This window comes from Branchiostoma belcheri, unplaced genomic scaffold, assembly GCF_001625305.1.
Source record: "Branchiostoma belcheri isolate BF01 breed outbred unplaced genomic scaffold, Haploidv18h27 scaffold17, whole genome shotgun sequence".
Lineage (NCBI taxonomy): Eukaryota > Metazoa > Chordata > Leptocardii > Amphioxiformes > Branchiostomatidae > Branchiostoma > Branchiostoma belcheri.
In genome coordinates this window covers 1,754,497-1,769,191 of record NW_017803157.1, presented here as the reverse complement: position 1 = coordinate 1,769,191, position 14,695 = coordinate 1,754,497, and the positions used below count along the sequence as shown (strand labels likewise).

At 39.6% G+C, this 14,695-nt stretch overlaps 1 protein-coding gene across 1 annotated transcript; it reads right to left on the bottom strand.

Annotated features, from left to right (window-relative positions):
* Positions 1-3,871: 3,871 nt before the first annotated feature.
* LOC109466847 (putative IQ motif and ankyrin repeat domain-containing protein) lies at positions 3,872-14,211 on the bottom strand. Its single transcript, XM_019764705.1, has 15 exons — positions 14,043-14,211; positions 13,050-13,138; positions 12,544-12,678; positions 11,506-11,670; positions 10,982-11,137; positions 10,546-10,644; positions 8,882-8,944; positions 8,300-8,494; positions 7,744-7,833; positions 7,104-7,218; positions 6,616-6,715; positions 6,034-6,168; positions 5,567-5,695; positions 5,069-5,149; positions 3,872-4,856 (listed from the first exon to the last, which is right to left on the bottom strand). Exons 1-15 carry the CDS (start codon positions 14,158-14,160, stop codon positions 4,754-4,756), a joined length of 1,773 nt encoding a protein of 590 aa, XP_019620264.1. The 5' UTR covers positions 14,161-14,211; the 3' UTR covers positions 3,872-4,753.
* Positions 14,212-14,695: the final 484 nt, after the last annotated feature.

Below are 14,695 nucleotides of genomic sequence, written 5' to 3'. Positions count from 1 at the left end.
CGGCTATACAGATACAAATACGGAATATTGTCTTGTGTGTATGTCAAGTAAGTAACTTGAGTGTTAGCCCTAGATGTATGCTATCAATTGATACTTTGTTCCGACAAATGTTAAGGTATGACTCTAAATGAACGTAGTTAAGGCAGATGATGCCTACCGCTTGTGTAAGTTGACAAACAAAATCTGTGGCCTTCTGTAAAGACTTCTCCACACTAGTTATCTGTATCTGTATCTGTATAGCCGGTATAACCGCCATTTGGCGTAACACAGCAGCTTCGCAGGCACGCGGCGCGGCGGCAGCTGGCTATATTACACCAATCGACTTGTTACACCTAACCCTTGAACTTCTAGCTCTAGACTTTTGTTTAAAGCTATCTATTGACAATGCCCCTACTGTACTTGGTGACAGAGTTCCACTCTGCAATAGTTCTAGGAAAGAATGAATTCTTGAACACCTCAATCCTAGGTTGATAACTCTGGTACTTGAAGGCTATTTCTTGTTCTCTTCTGGGCTGGTATTAGGTACTTAGTAGTTGGGACATCCACCAGTTTATTAGTTATATAGTAAAGTTCACAAACGCGAAAGGTCATGAGCGCACGTACTTCTCCGGAATGTTCAGACATGTTATTCCACCGTCGATCAGACGTAATGGCCATGTTGGATATCAAGGTGTTTTGTGAGCCTGTTGTGGCGCTCTCAGTAATCAGGCTGATTCGGTCCAATCTAAACGTCGATAGATAGCTGAAGTGATGTGTGGAATAGTCGGTTTGATGTGTTAGCCTCCATAGCGTGCCAAAAACTGGGGGTTTTGGGGGGTCTTCGTGGTCTTTGGGAGCTTTTATGTGCTATTTTCTGATTGCATATAGACAACATAGCCGGCCTGATTGAATTACCCCCATTTATTTTAGAACTGGGCTAATCAGAAAACAGCCGAAGACCACCAAACCCCCAGTTCTATAAGCCTGCTACGGAGGCTATAGATGTGCCCTGTTCCAACATCGATATGCTCCGGTGGTTTCCTTGAAGTCATTGCTGTAATAAAAATCTGGATGGAGCCAGTCTGGAGAATCGATTATTGATAAAAAGTTGGGATTACTTCTTTAACTTCGCTCCGGGGGTGGTCATGATAAATTTCTCTGATCTCCAAGCAGATGTAACGATTGGGCTCAGCCTAGCTGACTCTAGTTTTATACGTTTATTTCAAGTTTCTGCCCGAATTCGAAGGCTAATTGCAAATGACAAGGACAAAATAACACTGAAACAGAGTACAAAATAATTGTAAAATACATATATAAAAGAGAAGTCAAACCCTTCAGACATAGTTTCAGACAGTTACCTTTATTACTAGTGTGGATTTTGAAGTTATTTTGAACTCTGTTTCTATGTTCTTTTATCCTTGTTATTTCTAATTATCCTTCGGGCAGAAATTTGCAGTAAACTACACCATTACATATAATAAAAGGTAATCGTCAGAAGCTATGTCTGAAGGGTTTGACGTCTCTTTTGTAACCGTGGAAGACGTAATGTCCCACACTTTGCGTGTGTTTGTGTAACCTTTGGTACACGGTACGTCTTTTGTAGTGGTGCATCTTTTGCTCTTCGCTTCCTTCTCCGAGATAAAAGGTTTACTCATGGAAGGTATAATGGTTTACTAGTAAGACCTTCTAAATGTTGCAAAAAAATGTGGTGGATCCTTTCTTGGAGCATTAAGCTTCTTTTTTCCATAGATTTTAAAGAAGGAACAGGACTCTCTTAAGCTGATAGATCCTGGTGGATCCTTTCTTGGAGCATTAAGCTTCTTTTTTCCATAGATTTTAAAGAAGGAACAGGACTCTCTTAAGCTGATAGAACGCGGCTGTGGTATCTTTATTACCTTCGCCAAGAAGGTTATGTTTTCGTTGGCGTTCGTGTGTCTGTGTGTGTGTGTGTGTGTGTGTGAGCACGATAACTCAAGAAGGCTAAGATGGATTGTCTTGATACTTGGTAGGTGGGTAGGTCTTCATGAGACGTGGAACTGATTAGATTTTGGGCCCCCTAGCGGCTTGTTATGGTACTGCAGCTGAACTTCCGGTTTTGATATCTCGTGATCTAGACATGCTAGGGTGACGAAATTTGGATGGAAGGTAGCTCTTGTGCTGGGGAACAAGTGACGTGAGTTTGGGCCCCCTAGCGGCTTGCTCTGGAACTGCAGGGACATTAGTTGAAAAATGTTTAAAGGCGGATAACTCAAGAACCGACTGATGGATCGTCGTGATTTTTAGCATGTAGGTAGCTGAAGCGATGCTTGACATAATGATATTACAATTATGCAAATATTAATGTAATTTGCATAATTAATGAGGAAATTCTATAAATCAGCTGCATTCCATGATAGGACGATTCAAGCTTGTGACATGTAATTCAGAACGGCAGAAATACAGGCAGATATTGATTATGCAAATGAAGACTTAATTTGCATAATTAACAAGAAAATGTTATAATTACATAGTGGTAATGTCTGGAATTTCATACTTGGGATATTTGAAACTAATGTGAAGGTGAACATAATTAAACATAACTTATTCAAATAAGGAACTCATTTGCATAATTTATGAGAACATGCTATAATGGCATGCATTGATAAGATAAGACTTCTTGTGTAGAATATGATCAACAGATATAATTGATGCAATATAGGATCCTATTTGCACAATCAGGGGGATTCATCTATAATTTCTTAGTCATAAAGGCTAACATCATTTGGCGAAGGTATGAGATCGTGGAACTCTAGTTATAAGTATCATTCACCGTTTACAGGATACAATAGCTCCTACACATTTTACCCCTGCTGTCTTCACTTATCACTATTCCGTAGCTGTATTAACAACTTTAGCCTTTTATATTTGTTTAAACGTTTATTTTCAAGCTTCAAATGTTTTTCAATCGAAAGGAGAGACTGCCAGGCCTACAAACTAATATTGAAGGTATGTTAACCACAGAAAATGCAGCGTATATAAAAAGTAGACCACCTGAATAACCAGAGGGGCATTCAGGGACACCTGAGAAAACACTGTGGAATGTTTCCGCATAGTAAGCACAGAGAATGTAGACTTACAATCAGCCTTATTTCAGGTCTTTAACAAAAACGTTTCGCACTTTTCCGTGGAAAGCTTATTGCTATTTCTGTCGCCGGCTTGACGCTTGCAGTAAGACCAGGCGATTTTTTTCTCATCCGTGTTGTATCCTCAAACGACGGCTTATTCATGGAAAGACGCGGAGGCAAGAAAGGTAGAGCTAAGGTGGGATATTCGATAAGAATGGCAGGGATTTGAATCGGAGCGCGGTGCGTGTATATTTCATGTAATCGGCATTCTTAAGGGGTATTACTGACTAATCTTACACTGGCGCCCTTTTGTTAAGGCGGGCTGCCTGGAAGGGAAGTCTGTCGCCGTGACGTCAGGGAATTGCGTAGACACCCTCCAACAAATTGGAGAAAAACAGGAGAACAATCCGCGAGGTAGTTCATATAAACACCGACAATGACGGGATGGCTGTCTGGTGTAATCACTGGTTGATAAAGACGGCGTGAAAGCCAATATGATCTACGCACGCTAAAATTATGTGGAGAACTATTGAATACTGTTAGGGCGTTAACAAGAAAAACTGTAACGAAAGCATTGAAAATGGGCATATAGCACGCACGCAAACATGGTTTGTTTCTTTGTGAAAATATTTGACCACACGAACAAGGGCCTCATTTGCTCAGTTGAATGTTATGTGATAATGATAATGTCGACTCTCTATGACAATAAGCTCAAGGTAGGGTTTAAGTTACATAGCCACTACATCCTTAAACAGGTACAACATAACATAGGATGGCTGGAAAAGACTTTATTTTCAAACAATTTTTCTATGAGAAATGATCATATAGAAATATAAATGCCATATATCATATCAAATTGTCTGTAAAGCAGTAATAAAATTTTCTGTTCTCCTTGTACTGGTTCAACAGTATCTATGAACAACTGAACTATTCTTTGTAATTTGAAATATACAACAACTTTACTGCTCAAGGCTGAGACGCCCCCTGTTGATAGTTTGCATAGCTGCATTCCAACAAATCTCACTGTTATAACGTCATGAAAATAATCACAGAGAACGAAAAAAACTCCACTGTGATCTGATTTCAAACTTAAAAGGGTCAGGGCTAATGACATATGGTCATGATATTGTATCACATTGTTTGCCATGTTGTAGATAACAGTATCTACGATAGATACAATCTTACAACTATTATAGCTACAATATATTTCTGGCCACAAGCTTAGTGTACATGTAAGACTGGGCTGTCTACAGGTGGCCTGGATGGAATCTTCATTTCTGTCTCAGAACAACACACTAAGAGACCAAACAAACCCTGTGAGATCACAGTGAAGAAAACAACAAAAACTATGGGCCTAAGTTGGAAAATGACATTGTTTGATCAAGGGTTAGCTTAAGGAATGAATCCCCTCTGTGTATAATGTCCTTGGTTTGATCTATTTCAATCATTAGACCCACAATTCTTTACTTGTCTTTATGTCTTTATTTGTAGCCTCTACCAGGCACCGCGGATCGCTGGAAAAATAGTAGAAATCCTATTTTACCAGAGAAGATCCAATTTGTGACCCATGGATTCTGCCAATTTCTGGAATTTTTCCAGCGATCCGCGGTGCCTGGTAGAGGCTATTTATTTGGTTCATTTTGTCTCAGCCTGCTTTAGAAAGTTGATTATCAGAGCACACCAGTGTCAACCCCAGGAATGTGTATCCGGATGGGGTAGGTTTTATCCAGCAGGTCCTGGGGAGGGTACCGCAGTTTGGTCACAATGAAGAACCTGAAGTGGGGAATATTATGTTTATTTAAAGCAACATAATTGTATATCTAAAATTAATATGATGATAACTTTGAATATAATGGTAATTGTAGATACAGTGTGTGTATTACCTGTGGCTAAAGCTTTTAAGCGACGCAATTTGGATCTTTTTGCTGTACTTTGTTTATATGAAATAAAGCAAAAAGAGAAAAAAAATAAAAGAAATGGAGAACCTGAAGTTGTCAGACTTGGCGTGAAGGAAGTTGGACGGCTGGTACTCTTTAGGGTCAGACTCTTTCACCAGGGCCATGTACCTGTGGGAACATTTAATTATCTATTTTATTTATGAAGATTTACCACATTTGTGGAAGGATATATGATATGATATGATATGATATGAATCTTTATTGCATGTTCTTGCCCAGATGGGCTAAAATGCACAAGAGGACAAGCAGTATGCAAAACATGAGTATTGCATACTGGAACGCTATATTCTAATGCTAATTGCTAGGAATTCATACATTTATAACAATACTATATACTTTGTAACCTATCATCTACTGTTAGTAGCCCTTTCTTCTATAGCAAGTGACTATCACCTCTTCAAGATGTCAACGCTGAGACCAGACTGTAAGATTTTAACCACTCACACCAGTAAGGACCCCCTAAGTGCAGCAGGATCTTTAACGTGCTCAAGGTAACTCTAGTTGAAAATGATAAAATGGGCAAACCTGCTCTCTTGCAAAATTTCCTTAGTCATGATGGCATCCATGAGGCCACTTTGTACCCCGTCAAACTTCATTGAAGCCGTCTCAAACATATCCACATCCAACATGTCCAACACTGCAGGCTTCCCAAACCTACAGTACAACAAAATCAAAGTCAGCAAAATGCACTGATGAGAGGGAAACATTTGGGTTAGCACTCATTATGCTGATTTGATTGACTTATTGAAATTGCAACAGTGCAATACACGCAGAACAGAGGCAGCTGTTGCTGGTGTTGTGTCCCGCACATAGAAACAAATGCTGGACAGACGATACTCATTTTCACTTGAGTCTAGTGGGGAAAGTCGTGTTAAGTGCCTTTCCCAAGGGCACAAGATCGGTGGCATGTCAGGACTCGAACCCAGGACCTCTTGGTTCCGAGTCGCGCACACTGCCATTGCGCCACACGACCCCAATGATAACTAATTCACCTTATTGCTCCAAGTACAGCCATCCTTATCCTCTCTGGCTCCATGTGTACTGGGTTGAGGGAGTTCATGTAATTGGTGTCCTGATATCTGAGGAAGGTTGTCGCCTGGGACGACTCGTCAATCACAAGTGGCCATCTGTAATAATTATAATAAGCAACAAAAGTATTAAAATTAGCTGTAACTCCAGTCAGAAGCTCTGAGGAAGGTGCCTGATAGACGGAATGTAAGCAAGGTAGGAAGACCCCTAGTTCAACAGTGTACATTTTGTACTTGCATCTTGAGCATTCCCAACTGAGTGAATAAATTTTTTCTCGTCATAAAGAATGCTTTCCTCCCACAGCTGGATTTTCCCCAGCCTTTTTGCTGATCCATCAAAGTAAATCATGTATTAAGTGTACAATTCCTCTATAAGGATGCTCACATTGGAACATAAGGGAAGATGTACATGGACCATGGCAGCAACACCTGATCATGAGGCACCCAAAATATTTCTCTTTGAAACCTTAGTCAAACTGCAGGAAAACTTGTTTATGATATTACTTTTTACAAGTTTTTTAAACATATAATGATTGCAGTACATACTTTCCCGAGTCCTTGATCTTGTTGCCGACATCTCTGATGAGAACATCGTCCAGCTCACGAACGGTCACCTTTATCCCTGACAACTCCTCCTCTACACCATCTGGAACAGGAATATGTACATGTGTGATGAAACATAGGCTGATCATCATCTCTGTTATAACTTCATCAATTGCATCGTACCAGAAACCTTTAGAACCCAAATTTCCTCTCACATGCTAACTCATTATCCAGTTTATCGTCTGTTGTTCCCCATCTTGCAAGGCCTTATGGAGAAAAGCAACAGCCATGAAACATAAGAGACTTTAAATTATATCATCTGCAGCGAGTAAGACCAGAGTTCTATGTGAACTCAGAATACCATTTTTTATTGGGGCATATGTACAACAACAAAATGTGCTCAATTATAAATGTACATGTATAACATTTTTTTGTACCTTTTCAATCCCCCATACTTTATTATGATATTATCGTCTTTCCCAAGTACTGACCCTTTCCGAGGTTTCTCTGCTCTCGGAGTTTCAGTTTCAGCCCAGCCAGCTTCTGTCTCATTTCTTCTGCCTCGATCTTCAACAGCTCCAGTTCCCTCTCAGCTTCTTGTACAGCCTGTATAATAATAATAATAATCATCATCATCATCACCACCATCATCATCATTATGTTAACTGTCCATTTGATTGTATATAGCCAATCTTCTTCAAATGGAATTGAAAATACAGCTATATGTACACAATTAATGGTATGCCTTAATTAAGGCCTTATTTACAAAGTTATTGAGGGACTAATTGGCTGATAAACTGCATTGTCTTTAGTTTAATAGTGTACCTGCAACTGTCTTCTATTCACCATTTGTAATCATTATGATAATCCCTTTTCAACTAATGAAGTGATGGCAGAGATATAGTTTAAAGTAAATACATTTAAGTGTCCAAACACTTTGTGTGAAGTGATGATAATGCCAAAATTATCTTTGGCAGAAGAATTGGGGTGTGGGACTCATCTTCATAATTTTTCACTCGAAATTTGGAGCTGAAATTGGGGCCTATATTATAAGCTGATAAAAACAAAAATGAAATTCTATTTCTAATCTTTTCTGGTCCCAAACAATTTTTCATACAGATCTTTACTTACCGGCAGTGTGATGTCTGTGTTGAAGCCCTTGTGTGTGCACTCATCATGCTCATATATCCTCTTCTCCAGCTCTTCATATGCTTTCTTCAGCTGTACAGGAAAATAAACACAATCAACTGTTGTCTTCATTTTATTTGCATATCAATCAATAGTTAGTGCTTATAAACCTGCATTTCCCCTCTGGTCTCTCAGTCACTGACGAAAGGTAGTGGATACTAGCTGAAACGTCTGACCGTTTCCAAAATCATATCCAGTTGCTTGAGTAACTGCTTTTTGGCGTATCGTACTACCTGGATGTCTAACCTTCACTGACGTAAACACAACCAAGTTTAATGTCCTTGACACAACAATGTACAATCTAAAAACTTGATGTGAAGCTATAGAGGAACAAAGACATATTCAAATTGTAAAGTCCACTCAATGCAATTTTCATTCATTTTTTCAAGAACTTCATCAAGAGACGCAGCTCTTACACAGTAGAGTCACAATGGTTCTTCTATGCTTTAACAAGCTTAAAGATATTGAGTCAAACCATCATAAGATTTGTGGTCCCCACCTGTTTCTGCTTGGCATCATTTTGTTTGTCTACTGCAGCGACTTCGTCCTCTAGTTTGTTACATTCTTCCTCGTGTCTCCTCTGTTCCTCTTCCTTTCGTCTCTGTTTCTCTGCCTCGATCTTCTCCACTAGTTTCTCTGTCTGTGAGATGTCCCACTCCCTCAGTACCTGGGCCACATCATCATTGGCAGCTACCTAATAGTATGATAATACAACAGTTAATTATTCATGACCAAGAAAAAATTTTTTTTACAGCTCTCTGTGGCAAATGTGCGGATGTTGGCACATTGGCACACCAAATCCGTAGTGTTTTTGGCACACATTTAGACAGATGCTAAGAGGCTCGGTGGGCGTCACTCCACCGTACAGGGAGGGAAGCCGTGTAAAGTCCAGTCAAAAGCTCTGAGGAAGGTGTCTGATAGACATGAAAAATAGGAAAGTGAAAGTTGTTAGAAGCTGTGTGAGCAAAGTTTTCTGTGGTTGGGAGTTGGTCTAGGAGGTTCTCTTGCTACTGTTGTAATTCAAAGCATCATGTGGTGGATCACACAAACTATAAATAAAGCTTACTAATAGAATACTGACCTGTTCTGGAGTTGCACCATCGCTGGCAAACAGTCGTGGATCTGCACCATACTGAAGTAACATCTACACAAAACAATGCAAGCACATGTATCAGTTTAGTACCCAGGTATCTTAATCACAAAACGCTGCAGTGTCAATTTACCCTAAAAAAGGAACCAAAAGTTGCAGATAGTGATCAGCTGCCCCAAGTGACAGGACAAAAAAGATATATATGTCTATACTAATATTATAATTTAGTAACATAAATAATATTATATATTAATGAAGAACTATATATGACTATATGTTGTATTCATACTCATTGCTCATGAGTCAGAATTTATCCATAGAACAATACACATAGCATGTGTACTGGTCCTGTTTCCAACCTGTCCTTGGTACTGAAGTGCTGTTCTAAACACAGTTTGAATTTGAAAATGGGGCAATGTTTGGGCTTAGCAAGGTTTTCAATGTCCCTCAGCCTTTTAGGAAACATATACTAACGTTATGTATTTCTAATTTAAATGCCAACCTCATTGATACGAGTGCTCATATTTATATTTCAGTCCATACCATGGTATGGATGAAATATATTGTGTTCCCTCATGTTTCTCCTTCTTCTTCTTCTTCTTCTTCTTCTCCTGCCACTCGCTCTGAGGGATTCAACTCCGCCATCATTCAGCCAAATGACTTGAAATTTGGCATGGAGGTAGAGTGGGCCAATACCCCCAGGTGTTTTTTTCATTTTTTTTATACATGCCTTTGAAAAATTTTTATGAAGGTTTTTTGGGGCATTTTTCGCCAAAAAATGGATTTTTGGATCCTGAGCCCTGGTTTTACAACCAAATGATCTGAAATTCGGTATAAGGGTACCTTGAACATGTGTCTACAGAATAGCAGTCACATATTTGGCATACACCACTTCCAAATGACTCATTCGGGGGACTTTAATGGCTATTTTCAGCAAAAAAAGGGCCAAAAGTGCTGTACCCGTTCCATGTTCTATCTAAAGAATGGCCAGTTCCATCCATGGAACACGTGTTCCATTGCGGGTTACCTGAGGTCACATTGCACCTAAGTGGTGCGTAATGACCCACACATTCAATTTTATGTGCCTAAGACCTTCAAAATGTATCAAATCTCATGATTGTTAGTTTTTGCATACCTGTAATAAGATTAGTAAAGCTTTCGAGATTCAAAGTACTTGTTGTTGCATCTTTGTTCTCATATACTTGTAGCTACTATTTAATTCATTTATTTGAGAACCTTTGCCAGTTTTGCACTGGGGTAAGTTTGGAATAGTCCACTTTTGCGTGGGAGGGAGATGGACTGAAATATGCTGTATTTGCTCCCAAGCAAATGTGGCCTTTCTAGTTACATATTAAATCATTACCGCTGCAAGACATTCAAATATGCTCTTGGAAAATCCCCTTCAGATCTGAAGTAAGGCTCAGAGTTTGTAGTAAAATCTTTCTACTGGTCCAGGAGTAAACATGAACGGACCCCAGTGTTGATGTCACACTTCAAATAAGTCATGTGACAAGCCTCACTGGGTCAGTCTACTGAGGAAGACCATTGTGACTGGTCAAAAGCTCTGGGTGAGAGAACTTTATTGTGTTTGATCAAAAGTTGTAACTTTAAACATGAATCTACGAACACAGATGAACTTTTTGATACTTACTGACCTCAATTGCGGCCAAGTGACCTCCGAATGCTGATCGATAGAGTGGCGTCCGTCCAAACTGACCGACTGTGTTTGGATCTGCTCCTCTTTCTATCAGCATCTGTGGGTTAACGAAACGAGTTGATATTACCAAGTAATACAGACAGTACAAAACTTTTTGGTGTGGAGAAATATTTAACACTGATATCTTGAGATCTTAAAAAATAATTTTAGTAAAATATAACAATAATCTGCAAGCTCCCTTAAGTTTACAGTAGTGGCATCATCACTAGATAGCTTTAAACAATGTTTACAGTTAGATGTTCAAAGGCTACATAATTATGTAGGTATAATAAGTTGCTTAGTGTGCATGCTAAACTGGTGTTAGTACTGTTACAAGTGGGAGCGGTTATACTGGCTATATAGATACAGCTACAGAGACTTATTGGAAGAGTCACCTTGATTGTTTCTGCTTGCCCCCCTCCCGCTGCCTCTGACAGTGGAGTGTTGTTGTTGGCATCTTCACACTCAACAACGTCAAGTAAATGTTTGGCACGGATAGCTCTCCCGGACATGTCATTTGGCACATTGTTCTTGTTGTCTAGCTCTTCAACCTGGAAGCAAAATCAAGTCTACATTGTGCTATGATCATTAACATGGAAGTCACACATCACAAGGACTATTATTTAATAACAGTATTATATAATGCTCTTGGGTATCTAGAAGTAAGTCAAAATAATGGTAATCCAATTTCATGCATATAATAAGGTTTTGAGTGCTTATGATGCCCCGAATTATTTGGTTTCTTGTCAAACACACTTATTAGGTTACCCTAAGTTACTAGTATCTTGATTTCATTGTATGATTAGTAAATCAGAATTTTTATTTATTTATGATGAATATACTGTAATTATTTCAGATGGTTTCCTTCTCAATGTGATCATATATTAACATTTCATACTCATTAATTCTAAAGCTGTACCTCCTTTAAAACGGAAAGAATCTCATCATTGTCTCCATCAAAGGCTGCCTCAAGCATCCTCTTTCTCCTCTTCGCTGCTTCTCTCTGTCTCCGTCTTTCCTCCTCCATCTTTCGCATCTCTTCTTCAGCTTTGGCCTGTTCCATCTTCACCAGCTTTACAAAAGCCTTTAAGAGAAACCAGGACGTAGAGCTGTGATTGATAATAAGCTCTAAGGATAACGAAGATGATGAAAGAGAAAACTAACAATTATGGTGACTCTTAATGGAAGGATATCAGATTCCTACCTTAGTCTCCCCCAGACTCTTTTGCAGGCTGAATAAATAGTAGAAATCGGCCTAAAAAATGTAGCTGGCCAAATTTCTACTGCCAAAGAGTCTGGTGGAGACTCTATGACCGGCCAACTCCCCTGGCTAGCTACAACTTTCTTTTTGGGCTGGTTTCTACTATTCGTTCAGCCTGCAGAAGAGTCTTGGAGACTCAGTCTTACATACAGTTGGTTGGAATTTGACATACCTCCCTTTCCAATTTCTCCATCAGCTTGAGTACAAGCTTGTAGAGTGTTTTTGTCTTTGTCACAGTCATACATTTTTGTTTTGAAAGACATTGAGAGAAACCAGGAAATAGAGCCATGATTGCCAATAAATGCTAAGAATGATGAAAGACAAAACATGGTGATAATTAATGGAAGGCTTTCAGGGTCTTACATACAGTTGGTTGGAATTTGACATACGAAGAAGAAAAATGTCCCGTTCCACTCCTTGTGGAGTATAGGGGTGGTGCCCATCTCCATTTCTGTAGCCCTTGGGCCACACTGTTGTGCAAGCACTACAGCAGGGCCTGGGGGCTAGTCCGCTGGTAGTGCTGTGTGTTTGACCTTCCCACACTCTTTTTCATAGATGCTGAGTGTTAAGCAGTTAAAGCAGTATGTACTATTTTTAAAGTCTTTGGTATGACCCGGCCGGGGTTTGAACTCATAACCTCCCGGTTACAAAGTGAGCACTCTATCCGATTGAGCTATTGCTGGTATTTTGACATACCTCCCTTTCCAGTTTCTCCATTAGCTCCAAGTAGTCTTCCTTCTCCTTCTTCTTCTTCTGCAGCAACTTCTTTGCCCTGTAACCTCGATAGACTTTCTGGATCTTACAGGCTGCCTCATCTTCCTTGGTCCAGACCTATGCACAACATTTTGTACATCAAATTATCATTAAAGTTCACCTGTGTTAGTAGTAATCATAGTAAGATGTTGAACTTTATTGAGGGCCTGCAAAGGGGGGTTCCGACAATGCTCTGCGCTGAATTCTGAAACCCTCGATTACGCTTTACGATAAATTCCAAGTGGCTACAACGCATTACGTAGAATTAAAACGGCGAAAACGCTCTACGCAAAATGCGAAGAGCGGTCCGTCTACGCTCTACGTAGAATTAAAATGGCCAATTACGCTCTACGGAAAAGGGCTTGCAGGCCCCCTTTATTATATATGGGGGGGGGGAGAGACCTTAGAATGTTGACAGGAAGGCATGATCAGATTTTTGCAAAACTAACCTTCTTCTGAGGTTTGTCTTCACCCTTGGCGGGTGCTGCCGCTTTCCCCTTCTGAGCTGGAGCCGCTCCTTTCTTTGCCACAGGAGCTCCTGCAGGTTACAAGCAAACAAACAAATAAACCAGGGAAAATATATCAGTGCAGTGGTACAAAAACTTTTTTGCAGTGTTGTGCAATATTGTGGAATTTTGCTTTTGTCACGTTGTAGATGGAGTAGATGACGTAACGGTTAATTTAATATCTATATTAATCAATATATTTTCAACACTGAGGACATTCAAGGTCATCCACCATTCAAGGACACTGTTTACACTGTAAGGACATCTAAGGACACTGCAGGAATGTAAGGGTTAATTGGTGGAACACTGAGGTTACACGTGTATGGTAGGTTACGTAAGGTAGGATAGTAAAACATAACCAAATATGGTAATAGTCCCGGTTTCTAGGCCACATAACACAGATTTAGGGACAACTTCAAGTTCAGTTATAAGAAGTCCATTCATTTAAAAAGAAGTAAACAAGTCCCTTAATTTAGTTCAAGGTTAAACAGAGTTGTCATCAGGGAGATAGATGTTTCTTGAGTCAGTCTTCTCTTGAGCGGAGTGAGAGAGGCTCATACTTTGTGTAACTCCGTTAACTGGGGAATAAACCACATTAACAACTACAACTTTCCGACTAATCTTTTGTGGACGACGCTCTAAAGACCACCGTACTAAAGGGAGCATCGCCACACTTTGCAATTCGGAAATACTTTGTGCAAATGAAAAGAACCCCTATCTTGATTTTTCAGTCTGCAAAACTGCAGGTTATTTAATTTTTCTTCTGCAAGATTGAAAATTTACAGAAGTACAATTCAGAAGTCAGTGGCAACTAACACGCAGAATACGTTCATTAAAAAAATATATATTATTGTCTGAACTTCTCAAGCTTGGGCATCCCCCTTACACGCCCCTCCCCCTTGAATCCTAAACATTTTTAAAAGTTGTACAACTTACCCTTAGCTGCTTTAACGGGAACGTTAGTCTTTTTTGCCGCTGCAGGCGCTCTGGTCGCCACTCTTGGTGGGGCTTTCGCTGCAGGAGCGGCCGCCTTCTTTGCAAATTTTGGCGGCATGTTGAAAACTCAAAACAGACCCTCCCCAATGTGTGACGCGGTGACCCGAGTAGTGACCCCAAAAGCTACATGTTGCTAAGCAACCATTTCGGCCTAACCATTTTGAATGCAAGGGTTCAATGTTATTATTTTATTAAATAGGTTTTTGACTAATTCATTTCAGAAAAATACGTTTGCATTATACAAAAAATTGATTTCATGAAACATATGGTTCATAATTATAGATCTAGCACATTTATAGTCCTGAATCATGATTTTATTGTTTTCACTATGCACCCCCTCTCACACCCAAAACAATGGTCCCTTCCTATCGGGTATCGCAGCTAAACATTTTGGAGGTACCGGTATTCAGAACACGTTGGCTTATGTAATGTTTTCAACCTTTTCAAAAATCAAAACATAATTTTTGTAACCAGATTAAAGCATTGCATTTAGTATTAGATATCTATATCTACTGATTCAAATGAAACTTGACATTATTTCAGTTTTAGGTTTTGCTGTGATCTATGTTATTGCGCATGTGTCATAGGTCAGC